Below are 28,000 nucleotides of genomic sequence, written 5' to 3' on the forward strand. Positions count from 1 at the left end.
CGGTATGGTGTCATCAGATGAAGAAAATTGTTTTGCACATTTTGCAGCTTTTTTAAACGTGCATTAGAGTATTTGGCTGCTATAAATGTCCACAAGATAAGCCACTTGGTTGAGCTATGTAGCTCAGTGGGATTTACCTGTTGAAATAAAAAATGGTTTATAGTTAAAATGTATAGCCAGCGGCACACCATCCTGTGTCAGTTAACAGCCCAAGAATGATGTCACAGAACTACTTCTGAGGTCCCTTCAATCGGCATCTGTATCCATACTAGAGGCAGTTAATGTCACACAAATGTCTGAGAACTGGAATCTGGCCAAGTCAAGTGTAAAAAATAATTTCAATTATGGGGTTTTTGTTGAGTGCTGTCATTGATGGCCAGGCTATAATCATGAACTCACCACACTTGAGAACCCCGTATAATCACGGGCGGCTGAAGCCCGGGTTTTAACTCAAGATCTCAGTGGTGCACGATCAATGTTGGACCAACGTTGGTCTAACGGTTCCAACCACATTAGCAACATTGGCTGGATGTTGGCATGTTCACTGGGCTGCCCGATGTTGGGTGAGAGAGGCTCATTGTGTTGATTGTGGATATAGATCTGCAGTGTCATCTTCAGCGGTTTCCCCTGACACCGTTTCACGTTACGCGAACTCAATTATAACGCAATAGGGTAGTCTCACAAAATCACAATTTACTGCCCTCGGTCGATCCACCATTGGATGAAGGCCTCCATACGGTCGTGTGCTGTTGTTGGCCAGACTTCTCCACGCCGGTCAGTGCAGGTTGGTGAAGTCATCGCTAGCCACTGGCTTTATGATGGCCTGGAGTGGAAATCAGACTACCGGGTTGATAGAGCAGTGCGCTAACCACTCTGCCACTCTTCCTACCCACCCTCAACTCCCATCACCTAATTCCGATATAATTGGTGACAAAGTTAAATTTGTTATCAATATCTTTAAAAAACTAGTAAATTTCTCAGGTAAATAACAGAATATTGTGAAATTATGTTTTTGTTTACTATCAGGTAAAGCATTTAATAATGTTTTAAAATATTTTCAATATTAACGGGATGTTAAAAACTTACCGGTGTATTGACAGTAAAGAAGGGAGCTGCCTCTTGCATTAAGCATTGCGGGGGAGCGGTGGCACAGTGGTTAGCGTTCTGCGCGACGAACCTGGCGACCAGAGATCGACTCCCAGCCACAGGCATCATCAGTGGCGAGGAGCGACATTCAAACCGATCGTGGCCCCCTGCACGCACCCGCCACTGTGACTAAGTTATGAAGTATGGTCAAACAAACACGGAGACCACTTCATCCAGCAGTGGTTTCAAAAAGGGCTGTGAAATGTTCTTTAACTTAATTGCCTTGCCGTGGTGAAGTGCCGTGGCAATGCACCTGCAGTGCTGGCATTGTGCTGAAGCCTTAGTCTGAGGCTGTTATTTGACTTAAATCCATTTCCCCCAAAACTGACAGCTCGGTGGCTCTGCCTGCAGGCGTAGTCGTGGCACAGGAATGTGGAAGGTGAACGTTCAAACACAGCGTCTAAAGTTCTCCCAGTCAAGGATGTTTTTGTCTTCTTTTTTCCACACTTTTTATTTTTACCTTTCTGTTCACTTTGTTTGATGTAAGGGGGACTTGTCAGGGAGACACGTGCGTGTCGGTGTGTGTGTCGGTAGGTGTATGCAGTAAAACATAACAAAAATACCCAGCTTCAGTCCGAGATCGAGCGCTTGGTGGAAAGACTAGAAGTTTCAACAATGAACTTCTGAACTGTATATTGCCAAATGGGCAGAAGGTTTCTAGACAGTGGCTACTGTACTCACCCTCAACAGGTTGTGTGCACTGTTTTGCATGCAAACTGTTCTCCAGCAAGCTCGGTGGCTTTAGTCAGGGGTTTAGCGACTGGAAGCACTCTGAAAGAATGGGGGAACACGAAAAGACAAATCACGTATGCTTGCCTTGCACCAGCGGACAAGGGGCAGTGCTATAGATGCAGATCTCATGCAGCAACTTGATGGGGAACGTAAATACCGGAGGGACATTTTGACAAGAGTTGTAGCAGTGATCAAGTTATTGGGTGAAAGAGGACATGCGTTTAGGGTAATTGATGAACGGTTTGGGTCAACCCATAACGGTTATTTCCTTAGTATCCTAGAATTCCTATCGCAATTTGACCCATTCTTAGCTGAACATATTAAAAAGTTTGGCGGAAAAGGAAGAAGCACAGTGTCCTATTTGTCATCGACAATGTGTGGAGATCTTGATTTGAAGCTTTCGTGACTGCAGGAATCCATACGCTTTGCTTCTTTCGGTGAAGTCACGTAGGTAGAAAAATAATCGATCACGACGTTTCGATCGCAACACAAGCACTCATCATCAGGTGGCAGAGTCAACCAAGGCACTGTGGAGAAATTACACCCACATTAGAGAAGCCTTCGGTGGTATGTGCAATGATGGTAATGAGAAAAGAGATACTCGAATTGAGGCCGCTGGACTACGTGCTAAATTGGACACCTTAGAGTTGGTGTTCATGGCACATTTCTGGGACGTCATACTTGACCGGTTCCACGCTACAAGCATGCACCTACACAAAAGTGACATTGACATCTCTGTAGCAGCACAGCTTTTGTCTACGTTGAGGGATTTTGTGGCGGGACAGCGAGACCAGTTTTAGGCTTTTGAAAGGGCAGCGTTTCTCTCAGTCATATAAGCACGATCTTCAGCGATGTGACGTCACATTTCTCAACCCCCCCCCCCCATCGTCACGCATCGTCACAAATGTCTGACCCCCCCTTGGTGCGTGACGTCATTTATGGACGGCCCCTTATCTCTTGTATGCATATATCTGGTGTGGTCAAGGTCAGCATTGGGGAGACAAAGGTGGCCCCGTGTGCATACTGCTGGTCATATCACAATGTTTTATGTCATTCCAATCCTCAACTGGTGCTCCCTCAACATATTTGCCCCAACTGTGGGGAAGGCTAAATAGGGGATCGTTGTCCGTGTGTCTGTGTCCTGTGCGGGTGTGCGGGCACACGTGTGTGTGTGGATATACGAGGTTCTCGCTACCACCACTTGCCCCAACAGTCTGTTAAGCCTATATGGGGGATCTTTGTCTTTTACGTATGTGGGGAGCGGTAGTGTAGCGGTTAGCGTGCTGCGCTACGAACTCGGCGGTGTATATATTTTCACTAGGGAGACAAAGGCGGTCGGGCGTGGTGCTGGCCACCCACCCCCTCGTGCGCAGTGCTGGCCTTCAAAGGTGCTACTCGCTGTTAAGGCTTTGATGGGAACCTTTGTCTTGTTGAGGGAAGTGCTGTCAGCGTGCGCGCGGGAGTTAGCGCGGCAAACTGCGCTAGGAACCCGGACACCCGAGTTCGATTTCCGCTCACGGTCAACACCAGTGGTGAATATCTGAACCGATCTCGAACCTCCCTTAGGTCAACTCAGCCTTAAATTAGTATCTGGTGCGGTGTGTAACTATGAGCAATGGCGAGGCAAAGGTGCGGTGTTTAACCACACCACCCCATATTGTGCCTTGTTGGCCTTCAAAGATGCTCACTTAATGCACCTGCCCCAAATAGCCTGTTAAGAGGCTGTAAGTGAATCCTTGTCCTTTGTGTTGGTGCACTCGTGTGCACGTGCGTGCCGCAGGTATGGGGGTCACACTGAACCCCCAACAAGGTCGAATGGTTTAAAACCCCAAGGAGTGGCATTTAAAGCATTCCCAGCTCCGACAGAGGCTGCAGCTGGCTGAGACCCTGGAAGGTGTGAGTCGCGCCATATGCATGGATACGGCGACACGTACTTTCTTGTTGTATGGACACCTCTCAGAATTTCTAACCCGTCTCAGTTCGACGAAATAGCCGAAGATGTGAAGTCCACGTGGAATATTTTCTCTTTTTTAAAAAAATGACTCGAGCTTTGATTACATCTTCCTCCTCTTCTCTTTTCCTGTAAGGTTGGTCGAATATTCAGTAAAATATCTGGATATTAAGTTAAATATCTACGATATCAAGTTAAATATCTAGGATATTAAGTTAAATGTCTACGATATCAAGTTAAATATCTCGGATATTAAGTTAAATCTCTACGATATCAAGTTAAATATCTCGGATATCAAGTTAAATCTCTACGATATCAAGTTAAATATCTCGGATATCAAGTTAAATATCTCGGATATTAAGTTAAATCTCTACGATATCAAGTTAAATATCTCGGATATCAAGTTAAATATCTCGGATATTAAGTTAAATCTCTACGATATCAAGTTAAATATCTCGGATATTAAGTTAAATCTCTAGGATATCAAGTGAAATATCGAGATTGCACGCATAGATTCAGTCATCGAAAATCAAGAAATAAAAAACCGCCACACACTTGTCAACAACAACTGCCTTAAAATAAGAATATACAGCTACAGTATCATCGGCAACGTTTAAGGCAATGGACCTTTTTGTGCTTAGAAAACATGTTTTTTGTTCACTGTGCCTGTGCACCACTGCCTGCACAGCTCAATCCTAAATTGAATCATCTTAATAATGTCCACACATCAAGATGAATATGAGAGGCTCCTTTATGAGTTTTGTTTATTTGTGTTTACCAGACTGGGTGGTGTTGTGCTAAACCCCTTCGTGAAGGGTGACGACCCCAGGGTGTGAGAGGCAGGCAGTGGGCGGGGTAGGGGGTCAAAGCGGCATCGAGAATAGTGGGACACTGGGAAGTAAAAATGCAGCGGTGATCAATTTGAAGATGAAAATGGACATCAACAGCAGCAGCAGCATCGTAACACTTGGACAGAGACATTCAGACGACTGAGGTGCGAATCCACAAACACCATGAAGGGCAGCAGGAAAGCAGCGGTCGCCTGGCCGCTCAGCCTGCACGCCGTTGTGAAAGTTATCTTTTGACCTACAGAGTTGTCCCCACTCTAGGGCCTGTTGGCAAAAGCTTTTATTTTAGGTGTTTTAAGGCAAAACTGTACCGTGCAACATAAATATACATGCGAAAAATCATTACAACTTGGTGTTAATACAGTGAAATGTAAAACTCAAACATTATTTTCATGTTTGTTGACGGTAGAGTTGGAGACCTCCATTTCCCGAACCACGCTATATCCCTGGCCTTACAACGCTGTTGGGTTTGCAGGGTGCCTGGCACCTTTGTACACCATGGGTGCACACGGCAAGGGGAGGGTCGTCCAGGATGTCATGAATGGGGAAAGGAAAAGGAACGGGGAAGGTAAAAGAGCAGAGAATAGAATCCGGAATTTAGAGGAAATGGAGGGAAAAGTAACGGAGAAACGGGAGCAGAGAGTCGGGAGACGTGAGGATCGGGAGGAGGAGGAGGCTGCATCAATCACTCCAAGATGTGTGACGCGCGCCATATGCAGCAACAAGCTGAGATGGATGTGTGGACGACACAGAGGCAGATGAGAGTAGAGTAGCCATTGGCAGAGCGCCGTGTGCCTCAACGGGCTTTGCTCGGCCCATCCACTGCTCACTGACTTCTTCTACCTCTTTGTATTTTTCCGCGCACGCATCTCGCCGTGATTGCTTTGTGCACTTTTTAACTTTTGTTTCATTTTCTGTGCCAGAGTTCACGTTTGGGATCCGTACGTGACGCAGGCTTCAGCGCGCGCTGACCAAATGAAGCATTCCTCTTCAGACGCAGCCCACCTCTGCCTTTGTATTCCCAAACCCATTCCTCGGCGCATTGTGAAAGCAACTGGGAAGAACGAGTTATGCCGAGAGCTCTCTGCAAATATTTCCTTTCTCCGTGTATTCATCAACTTGCAAATCTTCGCTGCCATTGTCAGGAGGGCTAAACAGCGCGATGCGACGAGTGAGCTTTGGGCTTTTATACGCAAACAAAAGGTCGTGCGGGAAGCGATGGTGAAGGAGAGAAGAGGTCACCTTGTCGCTGCACCTGTGTCGGCCGGTGGCAGCAGCAGCCGCAAGGCCGCTGCGGTGGCCGTCTCGCGCCCTGTTTGGAGAACGCTGAGCCAGGAGCGAGCGAGCGTCACGCAACAACGCGGCTCGGCCGTGGCCTCTTGCCGCGGCCACGGTGACCTCCTCCACGCACCGACGCCGCAGAGTAAATATGAGCGGGCGCGATGGGTTACGTTGGCAGCAGTCGACAGGTACAAATTGCGCTCAAGTTTCGCCATTGTTGTTCACTCTTGTTATTGTCGTGACGGGCACTGACCGTGTCCATCCAGTACTCGCCGAGCTGCATTGGATTCCCTTTTGTGAACGAGTACATTCTAAGGTCGTACTCATCACACACAAAGTGCTTGCCGCAAAAGAACCGCAATACCTCGCTGATCTCGTCAAGGAGCATAAACCATCATCACGCGAACTCCCCCGGTGGTCATCCTCGCAGCGGCTTTTGGCTGGCCATCGAACAAATTCGCTTTCAGATGCGCTTCTGCGGCTGTCTGTAACGCTCTTCCTTCTGATATTAGGAAGCCACTGGAGCTATGCACTGTTAAGTTTAGATTCACAACTTTATAAAACTACTTTTTGTATTCACTTTATGTGTTTAGTTTGTTGTCCTTCCCTCGCATCTCCGATTATCATGGTAAGCTACATACGGTGTGAAATAAATTCAACATACGTACATACAAGGTTAGACCCAGGTCGCTTTTGCACACAAGACTATTCTGGTCTCACGATTCCCCACCTGGTTAAACAAAATACACTTAAGTGTTCAAAAAAGTACGTGCGCTTCGGCAGGACGCGTCGTTAGAATGGCTGTCACGCTGTGATCAATGCAGCCAAATGAGGGAATGCACGTCTACTGTGTAGTTGAAACAGCAAATAAGCAGCTGATGAATGTATCGTTGCATCGCAGTTCCATGAGAGGTTGTTGATGACTCAGCGAGGCTTTCATCCAGCAGTGGATTGATCATGGCTGATGATGAATGATTCAGGTGATGGTCCTTCTTCGCTGTGGAACATGTTGACTGTTGGCTTGTACTGTGGTTGCACAAGACATTGTTTTTTGAATTAGAGGTACACATTCATATATGAATCCTTCTGATTCGCTGCATCCAAAATGCACGTGAACAGTCTGGATGTGTAAATATGCCTGCCTGCCTTCAGTGGGATACATTTCATGAAGGAAGTATTTTTTGTAATCCATCTTGCTGGTATTTTTTTACTGTACTCGCTTGCAAAAAACAAATTTGCCGGTAAAGCCAGTGTTTGTAGTTTGGGGGCTTTGGAACCACTCTGAAATGTGAGATTGTTTAACGTTTGCAGGACAGCCAGTGCTGCCTGATTTGTTCTGGGAATTATTTTGGCTCCCGGCCTCATCCATCTCACCTCGCCCGGCCCTCATGCCGCTGCGGTGGTGTGCGTGGCGTTCCACAGAATGAAGAGCTTTATAGCTCATCGGATTTCTCCAGTATAAAAACATTTTCTGATTCTGATACCGAGTGAGAAATGTCGCCCTCGCGGTAGTCAGCAAGCAGAGTGATGTGGGACATAGTTGATGTAGAGAACAATAACAATAATAACTATGATTACTCTTTGGTTTTTAATAACTATAATGTGTATTATTTTACCTGTAAAAGTCCCTTCGTTAGGAGGGTCCGAATTCACAAATGTTTATAGCAAACAAAACATTTAGTGGGATAGAATCACAAATAGACTTGAATTATGGTTATTAATTTCACATCCAGGGATCCACTCTACGTCCGTCCTTGTGGAAAAGATATGTAGATGACACGTTCGTCATCTGGCTACATGGCCGACCAGCTCTGAACCAATTCCTTAACCACATCAATTTCATACACCCAGCCATCAAATTCACCATGAAGGTGGCAAAGGATGGCAAGTTACCATTCTTGGACGTCTTAATCGAAAAGAGACCAGATGGCTCAATGGGACACTGTCTACAGGAAAGCCACCCACACGGATGCCTACCTAAAACCTGACTCCCACCATCATCCATCCCAGAAGAATTCACTCATCAAAACTCTACACCGCAGAGCTCAATGTATTTCCGACCATCACCACCTAGCCAGTGAACTGGAGCACGTGCACTAAGCCCTCAAGATTAATGGATATTCAGACTACACAATCCGTAAAGCTATCACCCCAACCAGTGGGAAATAACCATCTGAGGACCCAATCAAAACCATCACCTTGCCATACAGAGCAGGGGTCAACAAAAACATTTCAAAATCATGAGCAAAAACAAGATCCAGGTTCGATTTAACACAGTACATAAAATTCGTGATCTGTGCGCGTGGCTAGGGGCGGAACGAGCCCGCCACCGATAATATAATCCGGAGCCCGGCCCGGGGCCAGCTGCTGTTGTTTGAATGAAGACACGAAGTCGTCGCCTGGAAGAGAAGCCCCGAAGACAAGACCCGGAGCCGAGTCGGGGTCCGGTCTCAAACCGCCTCCCCAGTGCGTGTTAGGGCTTGGCTCGCCCGGAGGGACCACCTCCCTAGGTTATCTGTGGAAGGGGAGACACCCCTTTGTGTTTAGGGCTGAATTGTTAAGTAAACGTGTTGCCTCCAAAGAAGCCTTCGTCTCCCTTTGTATGAACCACTACACATATACACATACAGTGTATGTACAACACGGTATAGGAACTAAACTTATGTCAGGTATAGTGTACTTAATGTCGTCAATTAAGAACTGCATTAATGGCTTGCAAAATACTTGTGAATATTTGTAATATTAAATCAATAGTATCAGACAACAAATAAAGACATATAGACACAATAAATTAGCATTGTTAAAGAGCTCTGAAAAAGGGTCAGTGTTCAACAGGCCAGCATGATTCTAGATTTGAAACTTTCGTAACTGCAAGGGTCCATACTCTTTGGTTTTTTCGGTAAAGTCACGAAGGCCAGCATAACATTTTATTGTTTCTTCTTTAAGAATAATTTACACATCTTTGTCAATCCACTGCTCGATAATAAACGCCTTCCCAATCCATTGTCAACAATGCGGGGTTTTTTTTACCATACTTCACCACACTGGTCAGTGCAGGTTGGCGAAATAAAGGTGGGTGGCCCAGGACCATCGGTTCTGATATCAATTCACCACCGATGTTAGCCGTGGTCGGGAATCGAACTCCGTCCGGTCACCAGGATCATAGCTCGTGGCGCTAACTGCTGCCCCACTACTCCCTCCACACCTGTTGAGCTATACGCTTCGAATAACGTGAATTATTGAAAGTCGACGTGATACAAAGTACGGTGTGAAGAATGTGCCGCCCAACGCTTGTGAAGCGTCTGCGTCAACGCCCTGCTGCTATTGTGGCGCTGAATAAAGGGTGCTAAGCACATTCATCATCGTGCGGAAATGGTGCCTCCTGGCTCTTGTGGACAGACACAAAGACATGTTTGTGTAAGTGGACACAGACAGTTTAGAATGTACAGACGCTACCGTTGCAGCTCTGTCATCAGCCACGCCAAGGGGAAGAGCTTGTTGCTGAGAGAAGAGCTCACATTGACGGCGTCAGATCTCCGTGACATTTTGATGTTAATTTTTATTTTTAAAAAAGCCATCCCTTGGGCTGGTCCCTAAAGCGCATGGGGACCTGTGTTCACTGTCATGAGTCACAAATACCCTTGTCTATTTTACTTCATCTGTTTAATGTATATTGCCAATTGTGAATTATTGAGTGGGGTTGATCAGTTGAATTATGTACGTCAAACTTCTTTCACACCATACGTAGCTAACCGTGCTAATCTGAAGTGCGGGGGAAGGACAACAAGCTAAACACAACAATAAGTTCGAACGCAATGAGATTTAAATCTAGATTTAAAAGTGCATAGCTCCAGCGGCTCCCTAATATCGAAAGGAAGAGCATTCCAGACGGCCGCAGAAGTGCATCTGAAAGCGCCCGATGCAGTGACCATCTTTGTTCGATGGTCAGCCAAAAGCCGCTGCGAGGATGGCCAGACCTAGCATGGTGGTTTATGCTCCTTGATGAGATCAGCAAGATATTGTGGTTCATTTGCTGAGAAGCTAAATAATTCAACTGTCGGGCGAACATCAAGATCAAGGTCGTGCACAAGGCCTTAGATGCCACCACATCTCGCCAACGAACGTTGTAAGTACGTTGGACTGATTTCGCACCGTACGTCGCCAACTAATCGGAAGTGCGGGAGAAGGACAACAATTCTAAAGATTCTGCAGCCAGTTGCGAATAACGTCAGGTGCGCTTACAGTCACAATATTTAGATATGCATTGTGTACATAGATCCTCCCATCGGTTTCCGCGGGAGGGCTTGAAGTGCATGGCGCATCGTGTGTGTACTGCCATAAATCACTTAACCCTCGTCTGGTTGACTTCGTAGATCATATCTAAAATAAATAGCCAGACGTGAGTTATTGCGTGAGTGAGTGATGCAAATTCTGTGGCAGAATGACTGGAGAGGTGAAATTTGGTACATTTATATTAACGTTGACAGCGATAGCCTGCGATGTTTATTGAGATGAAAATAACATTCTATCATCTGACGCGGGACTTCTTTCAAAATTGTTGAAGTGTTATGCGTTAATTGACATAAGCCACATGGCTCCTCGTCTAATTGACTTAATAACATGTATCATCATCAGCAGCAACAGCCATGGTCAGTCCACTGCTGAATGAAGGTTTCCCCATGCCCTCGCCACCTCTCAAGATCCTGTGATGCAACAATCGATCTAAGCACTCCACACACAAGCTGCACATCTGATGTGTATATATATCCAGTTGTGCGTTATTAAGTAATGCTAATTTTTATAATGTTATAGAAGTGTTATAAAGCTTAAACTTGGTATAAATGTGGTTGAGTTTACGCTTATAACTAATTTGTATCTGGGCCTTCGGAAGCTTGTGCCTTGCCGTTTAGAAGGGAGTTGAATGAAACAAACATGGCATCGGATTTTCAATACGTCGAACATTTGGTGACCTTTTATAGAGAGTGTGACGGTAAAGTCAGCAGAAAGTGGCAGTTCCAGTATACTCACAGACATGTTTATAATCGCTATCCTGCACCGTAGAGCGATCTGTCGATGGCTCCCGTGATGCCTCTCCACCCCTATCACTCCGCTGACCACAGCGATGAAGTGGGCGCCACGGTGGCTAGGAGATGTTAACTCCCCCGCCTGGTCTACAGGAGGTCGGGGGTTCAATCACGACCCTGACGCCTGCTGTATATTTGGAGTTTGCGTGTCTCTTTCCCCATGGATTTTTCTCCGGGTCCTCCGGGTTTCCCCTCCACATTTAGAAACATGTGTTTAGAGTATTTGGCTGCTATACATTTACACGCGATAAGCCACTTCGTTGAGCTATGATTTGTGGCCAGGTCGCTTCGGCAGAGATAGCTCAGTTGGCGTACCTGGTAAAAATAAAAATAAATGGTTTAGTTTCAATAGTTTTACGTCTTACAATCTGCTCCACACCTGGAACTACCTCCTACTGCACACACGCAGCAGGAGCACCCAAACCTCAGCATCCACCTTCAAGCAGCCCCTCAAGGCTCACATCTGTCCAGGCCCTTACCCGTTCAGGGTCTCACCTGGTTCGGGCTCTCACCTGTCCATGCTGTCACGCATTCTTGCTCTCCCCTGGTTCACGCTCTCATCTGTTCAGGATCTCACCTAGTTCACATTCTCACGTGCTTCACGCCTCACCTGTTCAGAGCCTCACCCCTTAATGTCTCACCCGTACTGGATCCAACCTTTCAGGCTCTCAACTGTACGGGGAAGCATATTGGGACTCTGAGCCCTGGCTCTTCATCTCCGAGTTCTCGATAAGACATTTCGTCCAATTCGTTAAATGTGTCTGCGTTGTAAATCGTGTTGATGATTAATATTATTAAACACGAGGATAATGGTGGTCGAGCGAGAGAATTATTAAAGCTGAAGAATATTTAAAAGTCTGAAAGCCGCACTCTGACAATTTATGCTCAAATCAGTTGGCCGACATTCCTTCCAGAGAAGTGTCTGGCCCCGTGAAACACGAGAGGGGAGCTTCGCACGCGCCTCACAACAACGACGACGCGGGAGCACGACTAGGGATGGCGGCAAACACCTGGGGAGAGGCCTTCATCCAGCAGTGGATTGACCATGACCGATGACAATGATGATGGCGTGTGCCATTCCAAAGGAACAGGCAGATGTTTTAATGTTGCGAAAGGGCTATGTTTATATGATTAGCTTTTGTCTCAGACAATGAGATCATAACATGTACGATTTTTTACATATAATTCGGATGTTTTTATGTAAAAATGTATTTTACGTACATGTAAGGAGTGTTCAAAACAGAACATGAATTATACACACAAACTAAAATGTACGGATTGGTGTGACTTTTATATGCATTGACTGTACATCAATAAATATCTATACTTTATAAATCTGGATTTCGAATGATTCAATAATGCAATGTTTTATATACACACATATATGTATATAGTTGTGAGGATGTGTTAATTGATGAAAGTGGTAAGGTTTTGCTAGCCTACACTTGAACATCGCACGTTTTGCATGGGAATTGCGTGGAAACTAGGCACACATCATAAGTAAACCCGAATGAAAAATGTAAAGAAATCTACTTTAGTTCCATGCCTCCACAAAAAATCGGTCGTCCAGACTTATGTGAAACAGGCAGCATTATAAATACGCAACTCTCAGCCAGTTTCACCTTCCTGCTTTAAGATATTTTCTTGATAAATGCCGTTTCTCTACATTATGCGCCGCCAGTGCAAATCCATACGTTGCAGTGGCACATTCTGGGGAATAAAATGAGTTGCCTTGCCACGATTTGAATGTGATTATTCCTCTTGTATTTATTATGTAATTCTGTCTACAAATTTAACCAGTCTCTTAATTTGTACACGTTAGTGCGCTAGCTACCAGATGCGTAAATGTCTTACATTGCTGTTTGTAATTTTCTCGACGTTTATTACATTTGTGTTGGCGTTTACCAAACACACGGCATTAGTCATTCGTTATTGTACTCGCGTACCGAACGTAAGGCATGAGGGGCCCGTGCAAGATGTTGACGCGGCCGGCACCTTGCGACTCAAAGCGGCCGCGTGTTTGGTCTCGCCCTGACGGAGAACAAAAGAGCCGAGACGCCCCATCGGCCTGAACGAAGGTTCTTGTCGCAGGCTGTCAGGAATGGGGCCGAGTCAGCATTTTTTAAAACTATTTGTGTTTGTGAGTTGTTCTTTTTTTTTTTGGGGGGGGGGGGGGTAGCCGTATTTATGTATGTATTTGTCGCGTGCGTAACGTTTGAGTGTTTTCATACGTTTTGCTTCATCGCACGTGCTTTAAAAAAGAAATGTGTAGAGACATACAAAAATGCTAACAAAAATGCTAACAAAAAGGCTAACGCGAGAAATATTGTGGAATTAGCAATCTCTGGGAATGGATGGGAGGTGCCTGAGCACAAACACGGACAAAAGATCCTCCACGGTGAGAGACGCAGACACCAGCTGACATTTAGAAGGTATTCGGCACACGATTGATGGTGGTGTCAGGTTGGACTTATCTGGATCTTGCGAGAACACTTTAAGTCACGCATGCGTAGGTGTGTATGTTTGCAATGCCCCCTTCTATGAGAACGCTATTCTGGCTGACACCACCCAGACATGCTGGTATATTTAGATACTGTTGCTAAAACAATAATCTGACGCTCAACAGGGCTTTGTGGTTGCTCGCGAGGTTGGAGACTTGTAGCAAGTGTCATCTGACGACCGGAGCAGGTTCCGGCTGGGGTGTATAAAAGGGCCCCTGCAAGAGTTTGAGACCCACACACCAAGCAGAGGAGCTCAGCTTTTGAAGGGAAGACTTTGCAAGGCCTTGCTGAACTGACAACATGTTGAGGTGAGCCACCTGCCTCCTAAACTCCGATCTCTGCACGTGGCCGAGTGGCTCAGGGCTCATAGCAACGAGCTGCCACCACCACTGAGATTCTGCTTTCGAATCCGGACAGCCACCTGTGATTAAGCTGAATTGTTAAGTACTGAATAAGAGAGTTGTTCGTTTTAGTCCGAGTTGCCAATAACGGGACCAAAATTAACAAAATATTTCAAGTAAAACAATTTTTTGTGCAAAAAATATTATCACCGAGAATGACAAAATTAAAAGAGGTTTTATTGACGTGATAAAAAAAAAGTCCAGTAAATGTTTTGAATATTTTTTTGCTTGAGATATAATTTCCATGGGGTGGAAAAATTGCCCCGTGAAGAACATCTCTGTAGCAGGGTGCTTGTTGATACGAGGTTACTGGAAATAATCTCAGAAGTAAAGCACAAGTAACAATAAACGCAACACCTTCATCAATAACACTGTAGTCTTTAAAATATTACTATATATAGATGACGTTTCTCGCAATGGCCCTTCTTCACAGCACATAAAGTGAAGTAGTTGAGTGATTCCATCGTATGCAGGACACTCTCTAACACACAGACGGGATGAGACTACTCAGTTTGCGCTCCCCTCTCATGAGATGATTGCTCATAAAATGACCAAAATTTAATTTTGGGGAAATACGTTTAAAACAAATCTAACTCGAGGGGTCAATGTGTAATGCATAGGCTTGGGACAACTGTGGAATCTTGGATACTAGTTTTATATTACACGCGCTTTCAACGTCTTGACACTTATTAGAATCAGAGCGTCATTAAACAACAAGTGAAAATGCATTTAAATCATTACGTTTGAACCTCACTTCCAATATCCCATAATGTTATACTCAATGCTAATAGTGGCTTCTACGTGGAAAGTAATTGTTATAATAGCCCATGGGCTATTGTGCATTTTAACTCGTAATATGAACAATTGTTTAAATGTTTCAAAGATTTATAACAATGTACAGACCATGGTCAATGCACTTCTCTATCGAGGCCTTCCCTTGCTTGGTCTGCCATGGGGGTTGTTTGACCATACTTCACCATGCTGGCCAGAACAAGATGGTAGAGGGTTCTAGGAGGTCAAGCCAGACAACCGAGTCAGGAGCAGCGGAGTGTTATGGATGTGAAGGGTTCAGATGTAATGTATTAATGAAGTGTGTTCACCACTGCACCTCCATTGTTATGAATACTAACCTGCAAACAGCATGTTCCCTTGTTTGAGTGATGCACGCAGGATATCTCCTTTGTGTTTGATTTAAAACAATTCCGAAGTCATCTCTTGGTGTCCTTAATATTCATTTCATTTTATCCTTGCCTATTAACATTCATGTTTATATTCAGTTCTTGCACAGAGAAGATGAGTAGCTTAAGTGTATTATAGATATTAGGTACAAATACAACATTAATGAGAATATACGACGTGTAATAAATGTATTGTGACTGGAAAAATTCTGGGAACACAAAGCCAAGGAAAACAGCGAATTAAGTACATACATTTTTTTTTAACTAAACTACTTTTATTTACCAGGTAAGTCCCACTCGAAGAATTGGATGCAACTGGGAGTATCCAATGCAAAGTTCTTGAGCAATATGTTTTGAGATAAATGGAAAGCCAGGTGTTTAAGAAAATAGATGGCACATAGTGAGTGTGTATATCCCAGGGGAGTGGTGGCACAGTGGTTAGAACCCTGCCAACTGAGATTGATTCACAGCCACGGCTAACATCAGTGGCAAATAATCCCTTCACTGGTTCTGCGGCACCTCCTCCACCAACCCACACTGACCCACATGGCGAAGGGTGGTCAACCTCCATGACTGACACAGCATGAGAAGGCTTTCATTTAGCAGCGGATTGACTTTGGGCTCTACATTATTATTTAGTGTTAATATCTGGCTGTGCCTCACCTTCCTACTATTAGATATTGTGGTAATGAGCAGTGGCTACTCTTGATATGAGCAAACCAATCACAAGTGTAGGGCCCCAAGGAGCGCAAGGGGCCCTGAAGTCACGAACAAAATTGGGGTGCATCAAATATCAGCTCCAATTAAAATCCCTATAAACATCACAAGCCAATTAACATAAATAAACTAATTAATAATTATGTTCTCTATCTTTCCTGCATCTGTCTTCTCTTATCTCATGACATCTCTGGCGTGTAACTCTTCTGTCTGTACATTGAAAACGAGGCCCTCAATGGGCCATCACCACCACTGATCACGAGTCACGGCCGAAAAGTGTTCCAGAGCTTCAATGTAATAATACGCTCCTCGTATCAAATCACATTATACAAAGTTAATTGGACATTTATTCACGCAATAATTTAAGTGCGTGCTTTTTGGTTGGTAGTGAATCACCTTTATTGTTTATTTTTTAAAATTGTATATTATATATTTTTTATTGCTTTTGATAAATACCCTTATAAGGAGCATACATACGAATTTCCACGTTTGTCGTGGAACTGTAATGAAATAGTCAAGATTGCACTGATGTATATGGGTTTTTAATGGCTATTTGTTGCTGAATGAATACTCGATGTTCTTAATTGACAGATTGCGCGTATCTATTCAGATATTATGTTGTCAATTGTTTATTTCATTTAACCAGGCGAGAAGAGACCGGGATAGTCTAGGTCACAAGACTGACCTGAATAAATGTCGAGATTGTAAACTTATATTTCAGACTGGGCCCATGACACTGGTGTTAATGTTTGCTCTCCCTAGGAAAAACTATTTGTAAATATTGTAAATGTTTATTTCCCTTCCTAAAATATTTGCACCCCTCTATTTTATTGCAACAAATTCATCTTTAATTGCATGGCAGTAGTCTATGTCAATGAATTTTCCACAAACGCTCCTTCATTTTAAAGCCACATTCCAAACTAATTTGTGAAAAGTTTTGCTCAACTTTTGATCTAAATTAATCTGGTTAATAGCCCAAACTAACCAGAACCACATCCAAACCCTAACTGCAATCTAACACGAACCACAAACTAGCCCATACCATAAAATCATCCTAACCACAAACTAACCCTAGCCACAACCTAACCGGAATAATAAACCTAACCATAACAACTGTCCACGACTGCGAATAAAAAATCGTTCCTTTAGGAGAAAAAATAAAATAAGGGACCCAATATTAAGTTGCATTTATCCGCAATAGCCAACCTTTGAAAATGCGAGTGTTAGTCAGAGGATCATGGAACCACTCTGTTCAAATGTGCGTAGATTGATGCCCATCTCCACTGGCAGTCTCGGGCCAGTGCTGGGACTTCCACAATCCCACGGTGTGGGCCAGTCATTCCGTAGAATAACCTCTGTCGACTTTCCACAAAGTGGTAATTGTTTTATCAACCCCAGCGATATGATGTGCTGAAACGACTACAGCCTGTGATTTGAAATCGCAACCTTGCGATTGCGAGCCGTGCCCCGTACCCAGACCACCACTGTTTCGCACCAGATGGTATGCTTTGATAAGTCTCAACAAAAGTTACCAGGCAGCCGTGATGGCAATAGAACCATTGACTTGGGCACGGCATAGACGTAGCAACCAGCACCAGCCTGGCTGCTCTTGTTAATCGTGAGAATGCAATAACAACCATCAAATTCGTGGCGTCCGCATTACAGCGTGCGTTGAAGATTCCTTGACGTCATTTGAAACGAGTAAGCCACCGTGTGCCGGGGTCATGCTCACACATTTGAAAAATGATTTGACAATAATAAACTCAGTTCTCTGTAGCGCAAGTCGCACAAGGCCTCAAAGCGTTTTACATAAAGCTTAAGTTACGGAGAAAGCCTGTTGTAAAAATAGGTGCGTTTTAAGATAGGATTTAATAAAGTGTCACAGACTGAGATTCCCTAATGGATCAAGGAAGGGAATTCCACAATTACGGAACCAGGCTGCAGAAAGTTATCTGTCTCTCATAGACCACAGTCTGGCCTTTGGAACCATGAGTAGAAGAACAGAATCAGAAGATCTAAGTTTTCGAAGTGGAATATAAAACGTAAGCAGATGGGTGCGCTGTTTATACACAGCAGCAACTTTGCCCCACGACTGTGAAACTTCGCAGACTGTGTCTGCAAAAACAGCGCCTTCGTGATAGTCATGCGTTATAACAATGGCGCAAACTAAATCATTATTATCTACTAAATAATTATTCTTAATAATTATTCTTCATTCACTTGATGCAGCAAATCTGGCTGTGACGGTCCCACCTGATGACGGAGACTTGTGTTGCCTCCGAAACGTCGTGATTTTGATTGTTTTATTTTTATTAATTTTAATTTCATTTTTTACCTACGTGACTTTACCGAAAGAACTAAGAGTATGAATCCTTGCAGTCACGAAAGCTTCAAATCTGGAAGAAACATTTAATGGGTTGCTGAATTTTTTGATGGTCAGCCTCAAGAAATTCTAAAGTCTGAGCAACATGTTGGCACGTCTTCTTGGTTCTTTCGATAAAGTCACGTATAATGGAAATAATAAAATAATAAAAATAAAACATAATAAAATAATTCTCACGACGTTTCGGCCACAACGCAAGCAGCCGTCCTCAGGTGGAGAACAGGTCTGTCGAGAAGAACAGGTCTCCTCGTCGTTATTATTTCCATTCTACGTGACTTTACCGAAAGAACCAAAAAGATGAATCCCTGCAGTCACGAAAGCTTTAAATCGAAATGTTGGCACGTATAAATAGCATCTTTGTAAATGCGACAATCTTGTTTTAGCACGGTTGGCTACGTACGGTGCGAAATAATTTCAACATACGTCTATACATTGTTAGGAGGTGGAGGGTGAATGACAAGGATTTTAGGCATAAAATTACCGCGTGGGCCGAACCCAGCAGCGACTACGGATTGGTGTGAACCGCGCCGCGATGGAGACTTCGTACGGTAGCGACAGGCATCGGGCAGTGGTCGTCTCCGCTACATCGGCAGTGGAATTTTCACACTCACGGGTTCCCCAACACCACTCGGTTAATCAACCTACAGGAAGACCAGGGAACGCCGACAGGGGAACACTACAACGCCATGCACATATCATAGCATTTATAGAGCGTTCTCTGGTCTGATACCAGTGAGACAATGCCATAAGCAAGGCTGTCTCTGGTGTAGCCCAATTAGTTTCAAAGCCAATACAGAAATTACCAGAGCATGTTTGTTTGCATGTTTTTCCCTAAGTACGTGTGGTTAATGCAGACTTGGTATCCAGTTGGTGTTTCAACATCTTGACAGCTCCTGTGTTATCGCCAGAAAGGTAAAAACCTATTGTTAGTTTTCATCCTTTAATATTGGCAAAAAGGGTCCCATAGATTCAACCTCCAGGAAGGGTCGCAGATGTCCTGCGGCAGCCAGGAGAGGGTGGTGACCGTGCTGCTGCTGCTGCTGTGTGCGGGCCCCCCACTCCGTCTCACGCAGCCCCGCGACCTCCGTGGCGGCCGTCTTGCTGCTGGCGGTGCTGCTGCCCGCGTCGCTGCCCGCGGGCGCGGCCGCCTGGGAGCTGGTCAACGACTGGAGGAGTCTCAAGACGGTGCACGGCTCCGTGCAGACGGCCATCGTGGACCTGCACAACGACCTGCGCCGCAACGTCACCCCCTCGGCGGGCAACATGCTGCAGATGGTGAGCGCGGCGTGGGAGGATATGCTCTCTGGCTCGCTCACTCGCGTCTCGCACGCTTCGTGTGCTCGGTGATTGACAGTCACTCGAAGAGCCGTTCAATCATTGAATGGTTCGGTGATTCTCTTGCCCTCTCAATAGCTACAAAACTCACATTTTAGGAAGCCACTTTTAAATATAGATTGAAAACTAATTTCTTTAGAACTGCTTTTTGTGTTTAGTTTGTTGTCCTTCCCCCGCACCTCCAATTAGCGTGGTTGGCTACGTACGGTGCGAAATAAGTTCTACCTAATCCGTAGATTTGCTCACTCAATTATTCATCAATCAGTGTCTCACTCACTTAATGGCTCATTCACTCATTCATGCACTTAATGACTCAGTAATTCACTCACTCACTGACTCACTAAATGACTTAGTGATTCACTTGCTCACTCGCTCGTTCAATGATTCACGCGGTGACTTATGCAATGACTTACTAACTCATTCATGCTCGCACTTAACGTCTCATTGATTCACCTGGTCACTGACTAATCCCTAAATCATTAAGTGTTTCACTTACCGGCTCACTCACTTATTTAACAAAGCACTCACTCTAACCATACAATTACTCACTCAATGATCAATCATTTAATATTTCGTAACTCATTCTCTGTCTCACTCATCTGCATCTCAATTGCATAATGACTCAGACATTCACTCATGCACTCGCTCTTTAGAACAGTCGCTCACTCAAACACCGTTTCATTGCATCGCTGACTAACTCTGTCTTGCTCACTCGCACAAATGCATCCATCCCCTCACCGGCGAATTCAAACTATGAAAAATTCTACTGCTATGTATTGGCATTTACAGATGTCTTGCTTTCCCCCGTAATTTCCATGTTGATTTGGTTACGCCTGTGCATTTTGTACCACGCCTTGAGTTTGAGAGGCAGATTTACTCAGGGCTTAATTTCAGTTGGCTCTGTCTGGGTCAGCGACCTGGAAATAATATTTTCACCACATCCACCTTACCTCTCACTATGACCTTGGCTGCTCGTCACGTACCTACTCCAGTCTGAGCAGCCACCCGCAACAATATATTTGGTGGGGAACTAAGCTCTGGAAGTCCTTAAACAGCTGAGTAACTCAAATCCGTATTTCTTTCCGGCAGATGTGGAAGAAGGAAGTGTACCTGAACGCCCTGTCCTGGGCTAACAACTGCACCTTCGGCCACAGCCCGGACGCCAGACGCAAAACGACACGTAAGCCTAGCACAGCGCTGCCCCTCCCCCCTCTCGTGAGGCTGGCTTACGATCAATTGCGTCAAAATATAAAAATAGAAAAACTATAAACCATTTTTTATTTTACCAGGCAAGGTCCACTGAGCTATGTAGCTCTTGTTCAAAAGCGACCTGGCCACAAATGATAGCTCAACAAAGTGGCTTATCATGTGGATATTTATAACAACAAAATACTATGAACGCGTGTTGATTCTCAATGTGGAGGGGGATAACTGGGGAGAACATGCAAAATATACAGGCGTCAGAATCGGGATCGGGATCGAACCCATGACGTCCTGTATACCAGGCGAGGTAGTTAATATCTCGCCACTGCGGTCATAGCCTACGTGTAGGCGACAACAATCCGGTGAGTTGTTTTTGTATTTGCATAAAGAAAGAAACGTAACACGTTCGTCAACAAAACTTGGGCCTTTAAAGTAAAACTATCCAATCATGCTATGAAGGAGGGCAATTATATATTTATCTTTTTAAGGCCACAGTGTTATAGACGAATGTGTTGTTGTTGTTTGTGCACCACTGCCAGCACAGCAGCAGCGTCACCAAATAAGGTGCGGTGGTTAAATGGTGGGCACAGTGGACTTGCAATACAGGAGTCATCGGTTCCATCTCCCGGCACAGCAGTTGAAACAATGGGACAAGTTTCTGAAATATGCCCTCTCACCCCCGTCCCCCGTCTCTGTTCACCAAGCAGTATTACTGGTTACACCACCACAGTGAGTCGAATGGCAGGTCGCGTTTGGTGGGGTAAAGTGTGGGTACTTCCACCACGTCTGATGTCTGGCCGGCGTGCAAGAGTTGGCACAAATGCCCTCTAGAGGGGCTCTCTGTAGCTGCCTCTGGTGGAGGCCTTCCCCCAAGAATCAACATCACGAGTTTAGAATATCTGGCTGCTGCTATTAATGTCCGCATTATGAGCCACTTCGTTGAGCTATCATTTGTGGCCAAGTGGCTTCTGAAAAATATCTATAAAGTTCAGTGGATCTTGCCTGGTAAAATAAAAAAGTTGTTTAAATACTGTTTAAATATTAGTAAATGTTTAAATAGTATTACTGTTTAAATAGTAGTAAATAGTAGTGTCGTGAGCACGGCAATTGCAGGGCTTCACCTTTCCAGTTTTATTGCACTAAAATGTGTAGCGTTGGGGGAGATTTACATTTTTCACAGTTTGTCTTTGGTTCCACTCATGGAAAAAATGTGCCGATGTATGCACGACCAACGATCAGGGCAATAATCGCCAAGGCGATATGTTTTGGCCGGATGGTCAAAAGGTAAACCAGGTCATATTGTTAATTATTTTGATCTTAATATCATTATTTGGAGACTTAACCAAATGATAAAAAAAACATATAGATAAAACTTCTGTGGTGATAGGAAACGACATTGTTCACGAGGATGTGGGTATTTTTTGCACAGGGCCTTAACATCTGCCAGCATCAGAGAATGATAAATACGCGTAAAAATAAATTCAGAGACAATTGTGCGTTTTGTGATCCACGCAGCTATTATTTCTCACTATCCCAGTGTAAACCCTGTAAGCGGTAAGATGTACCTGTCTAACAACTTTGAGCTCGGTTCATCGAGTGTGCGTATGTCTGGCGTGTGTGTGCATCTCCTTCTTACTTGTGCCAGCTCAAAATAATTTACAATGGTTTTCTAAGAAGCCTGAATTTGTAAAAAAAATCTCATGAGCAATGTCTCTGCAACAAAATCCCTCGGCCGGATTGAAGGCTCCGTTCAGACACGGGTTAGAAACATCGTGTGGCAGGTGCAGATACCGGTACAAAGATCGTTGCTTTGCTTCAAAGCCCCTGTTAAAAGTCCCTTCCCTCTATTGTTTTTTTGGCACATATTTCCAGCTTAAGATGATAGAGATACAGACATGTATATATAGAACTGTGAAAGAGCACAGTTAGTTGTTGGTACAGAAGAGCCCCCAGTCATGAGTTGTTGTGGTTACGTGAACCTCATGGCGGGACCCCGGGGTTCCACAAGCCCCTGTCTCTCGCATAAACATTAAATTATAATGTCAACAAAAACTTTGCTCTTTTTCACCAATGAATTTGAAGGATGGTGGAAAGTGTTGTCTTATTAAACTATGCCTTTAAAACTTAAAACTACTTACCTGCAGTACCTCTATTTAAATGCACTATCGAAAAAATGTTTTACACCCCTCTGTCAATCATCTTGTGTCTCAGTGTGGATTTGTGAACACACTTTGTAAACAGTACATAAAATAGTACGCGCTTTTAATGTGTTGTTCATATTGTAACAAGCTTTTATACAGCAAATCTGGCTGTGACGGTCCCACCTGATGACGGAGACTTGTGTTGCCTCCGAAACGTCGTGATTTTATTGTTTTATTTTTATTAATTTTTTACCTACGTGACTTTACCGAAAGAACTAAGAGTATGAATCCTTGCAGTCACGAAAGCTTCAAATCTAGAACTTTTATACCAATGTTACTCGACAGAGTAGTGGGTCGCCGCCGCTTCTCTTATCCGCATTGATACGAGCGGTATGTGGGGACTTTGGCTTAACCGCAAAAAAAAAATATCTGCACAGATGCATACGGACAAGATAAGTATTATCAAACAGGAGGAATTAACGGCGCAACGCATCTAATCTGCTAATTATCTGCAGGCAATAGGATTGTCATCGATTGATCCTGGCTGCAGACATTGGTAGGTCACAAATAATAATGCAGATAAGAGAGCAGTTTCACTGTATTATGCATCCCGTGATGACAAATAAAGGACTTAAGTCGTGTAGGCAGTTTGAGCAGCTTTGGATAAAACTTATGATCCTGCCCATACCCGAGCATGGAATGCATTCGCTTGTTCAGCTCTTGAGCGCATTCGTCCTCGCCGCTGCGCTTGGACACGACACGACGACGGAACGATCCGAGCCAGGCGGGTCGCGGCGTTTATGTGCGCGGTGGGGCGGAGTCGCCAAAAATAAATTAATTAATTACGATTTTTACTTCCATTTATTCCCGACCCCGGGGTCCCGCCATAAGGTTCATATCTCACGCCTGACTCATCATTATCATCATCATTGCAATGAGGTCGGTAAAATAAGTACCAGTTGCTACGGTGATATGAATAGTTCCGTGGAACGATAACTCACTGTCATCAGAATTTGGAATCTTCACCATTGGTTTTGGAATAAAAAATCAAACTATCCTCATTTTGACATTTGGAAACTTTTGTTTTTCATTTCATGGACAGATATTTCAGTTTGTAAGAAGCGCAGAGTAACACAGGACGTGGTTTTACTTAACCATTGTTATTAATCTCGGACGGCCTCACTTGATCACGTTGTTTAGAAGGGTCCTGCATTGAGATATTTGGCCATTTGTTTCACGTGGGTTTAGCATACGTAGCTGGGAGGAATTCAGAAGTGCCTTGAGTATACCCTTGCATGTGTAGTGAGCTTCAAAGAGACTTGGAGGTCGGAGTCGGAGGCACCAAGTGCAGAACAGGCCGCGATGCACTCGAAGGGGTGTCGGCCCCTTCACCCGTCTAGCTGGGAGGTCAACTCTATAGGTCACAGCTAGCCTAGGTCCTCCACTAGCGGGCTAGGGGAGGCTAGCTAACCCAGCCCTGGTTAAGCTGGGGTTACGGCACCCTGAGTCCCCAGACCGGCTCTGACAAGAGCATCGGCTCTGGGCTCTCGGGGCCACGCCACTGGCTCGCCTGGTCGGCCCTGAGAAGGACGGCGATCCAGGGGAGTCCCAGGGCCTATCTAGCAGATCTTCTTGCTTCGCTGGTTAAAGCCGAACACTGCCCCCCGAGCCCTCCGGCTCACCGCCTTATATGGCAACTCCCCCGCCGAGGGGTGGGGCCGCGGGGGATCCCAGCTCCGTGTCAGCCCCCAGGCTGAACAGTGCGGACGTCGCTGTAAGCACCTCCTCGCGTACAGACATAGCCACGCCCAGTGTGTTTGTTTCCCATCCGAAACAACTCTATAACAACCCCTCCGTAACACCTCTACACATAAAAGGAGCACACTCAAGTTTTCATAAACAGGTCAGAAACCCACTGCCATCTGCTGGCCAACACGCAGCCCAGAATAATGATAATTCCCAGCAGAAATCTGTTTGGTCCACCAACCCAGCCTCCAAAACTCTGAATTACAGGCGTGCTACCACCATGCCAGCCACCGTTTAACTCACACAGTTTGAGTTGACTGCCATGCAGAACTCCACAGCCCTAATACCCGCGACTCGTATAATCCGTGGCAGCTGTCGGGTCCGCAAAACTCCTACTATCTGCTGTCCTATTTCTTCCTGTTAACCGTGAAATAAAATCGGATGATGTGCCGAGTCAATTCCCAACGAGACATTTTACTTACGCGCTTCTCGCAAGCTCCACCACTGAGTTCTCTGGCTGGTGTGCTCGTTCAGAGTTAACACGTTTCTTGAATTGAGCGTTTGAACAACACGGTGTGACCCCCCCCTCCTCCGCCCCGTGTCTCACCGGCAGAGTGGACGTGCGGAGAGAACATCTTCATGTCGAGCGCGCCCTTCACGTGGAACTACGCCATCCGCGACTGGTACAACGAGGTGACCGCGCCCGGCTTCCAGTACAACGTGGGAGCCGTGACGCCCGGAGCCGTCGGCCACTACACCCAGGTGAGGCCTTGCCCGTGCGTGCCACGGGAGGAGGAATTGACACAGCCACAAATAAAGTTAAATTTAACTATGAAACTAAACTATTTTAAATTTCCAAGTAAGGCCCACTGAGCTGTATAGCTCTTGTTCAGAAGCGACCTGGTAACAAATGATAGTTCATCGGAGTGGATTATCGTGTGGAAATTGACAGCCAAATTACTCTAAACGCGTGACGTTGATTCTCAATGTGGAGGGAAAACTTGGAGGATCCAGAGAAAAATCCACACGACTACAGGGAGAGAGATACGCAAACTCGAAATATACAGCAGGCATCAGGGTCGGGATCGAACCCACGACCTCCTGTTTGCCAAGTGAGGGAGTTCTATAATCGGCATGTCTCTGTGTGTTGTGCAGCTGGTTTGGTACAACTCCTTCCAGCTTGGCTGCGCAGTCAACTACTGCCCAAATAACCCGGGCGTGCCCAAGTACCTCTACGTGTGCCACTACTGCCCCATGTGAGTCTCTCTCCGCACACGCTCACGTGCCCTACGTTCTCTTCAAACCATGTTCACGCTCAGCCACTGGAAGTCATCATCATCATCACTTGCATCACTGGCATCGTCGACATCACCATCATCATCACAACCACTACACTGCCGACTAAACGCATCTGACATACGGTTGTTCAAGGCCTGTTAGTCAACCACTCAATGTCTACACCACCTGCTACGTGACTTACCACAACGCTCAGTGACCTTCAGGACCCAAGGTCACCTTGTTTGGCCTTCCACCCATACGCTACGATCACCCAGTGCTGCACAGGTATACGTAACGTTCGTTCATTACCATCACTCGTCGAGATGCCATACCCTGGCTCACCAGGATAAGGCGGTACAGGACTTTACCAGTGACTTCTGTATGGAATACTGTAGAGTATTTCCTCCACATGCATAAACACTCATTAATTGGACGATAACACCTTAATGTTAGGTGGACCGCAGAGCTTGGAGGAATGTGGTGCAAGCTCACCACGTGACGGCTGCTGCTGCTGTGTCCCAGCACTCCTCGTCTGTCTCCTCGTGCTTCTGAGTCGTTCTCTCTCTCTCCCAGAGAGCGCAAATACTGCCTGGCGCATTTCACATTATTAGTATTATTATTCTTATTCCGAGGCCTATTTTGCATATGTAGCCTATTGGACATTATTACTATTTTAATAATTTACTTTTTATTTATTAATTTGCTTGTTTTTTGCTTGTGGTAATATTTGTGTATGACGAGAAATAATGCATCTACAACTCTGACGACCATTGTTAGCATTACAACTACCGATACCACTAACACCACCACCGCCAATTACAACCACCTCCACCACCACCACCATGATCAGCGCAATGTGCCGTGTTAATGATGGCCGAGTCGCGAGCGTTACTGACGTACAAACCTGTGACCTTACATGGCAGGGGAAACCTGAACACCCGCATCAACAGACCCTACGACCTGGGAACCCGCTGCGCCTCCTGCCCCAAGAACTGCGTCAATAACCTGTGCAGTGAGTAGACACACGAGCGAGCCCTCGTCTCGACACGTACACCCAAGGATACGGATTGCAAGGCATTGTATGTACAAGGCGCTTGCTTAAATGCTTTTGCATCACATCTCATCTCAGATCATACAATTCCCTGCTGTATAGTATTTGTACATGTCTTTTTGAGTTGTATAAAACACGATTGTTCTCGATAGATGCATATGCAAACATCGTTGTTGATAGCTGAACATCGTGTTTGGTAAATACGAGTCCAGTGTTTGGGTGAATTGGGGACATTTTGCCAAAGCACTGAGTTCATTCAGTACGCACCAATGACCTGAGTTTAATTCCCAAACACATCAGCGGCAAATATCTGAACCGGCCTTGGGCCTCCCCTAGTTCGACTCAGCCTTAACCGGGTACCTTGTGTGGCGTGCAAACATCGATGGTGCCGGGCCCACCACCTTCTCGCGCACCTTGCCGCCCGTAATAGGTGCTCGCTAACTGCACTTGCCCCCAACAGTCCGTGAGAAGCTAAATGGAGGATATTTGTCTGAATTGTGTGCGTCTGTGCGCGTGTGCCCCACAGACAACCCGTGCAAGTACAAAAACGGCTACGCCAATTGCGCGTCGATGGTGGCACAGTACACGTGCAAGAACGCCATCATTCTAAAGAACTGCGCTGCCAGCTGCAACTGCGAAGGACGGATTTAATGAAGGCTCGAAAATGTACCAGACTCCAGGCCTCGACTAGATACAGTACTCACTTCCGACAATCTCTCTTCTTTTTTTTACTTTATTTGATCAATGGCTGAACTGTAAGTGGCACTGCTCTTTTGGAAAGGGTGGCTCTGCCTACTTGACTGGCCTGGCAGACACATTCTGCACATCTGTGAGAAAAAGATGTTCATAGCTTATCGGATTTCTCCAGTATAGACATTGTACTGATTCATTCATGCCACAGACCGAGCTCTCCGCCGCGCCTTCTGGCCGTACCGCGTGTTGTTCGTAACGATGCCCGTTCGTTTCACTCCGTGTGCTGGTGGCAGCGCCCTCGGGAATTGAATTGAAGAAGCTCCGAACAACA

General features: G+C 45.3%; 1 protein-coding gene across 1 annotated transcript; it reads left to right on the forward strand.

Moving 5' to 3' along the window:
- The first annotated feature begins 5,895 nt into the window (after window positions 1–5,895).
- LOC144948341 (uncharacterized) lies at window positions 5,896–27,627 on the forward strand. Its single transcript, XM_078877769.1, has 7 exons — window positions 5,896–6,146; window positions 19,296–19,497; window positions 20,647–20,737; window positions 25,261–25,409; window positions 25,803–25,903; window positions 26,849–26,937; window positions 27,503–27,627. The coding sequence occupies exons 1-7, from the start codon at window positions 5,896–5,898 to the stop codon at window positions 27,625–27,627; spliced, it is 1,008 nt and encodes a 335-aa protein (XP_078733895.1).
- The last annotated feature ends 373 nt before the right edge of the window (window positions 27,628–28,000 follow it).

The sequence above is a fragment of the Lampetra fluviatilis genome, chromosome 49, assembly GCF_964198595.1.
Source record: "Lampetra fluviatilis chromosome 49, kcLamFluv1.1, whole genome shotgun sequence".
In the NCBI taxonomy this organism is placed as follows: domain Eukaryota; kingdom Metazoa; phylum Chordata; class Hyperoartia; order Petromyzontiformes; family Petromyzontidae; genus Lampetra; species Lampetra fluviatilis.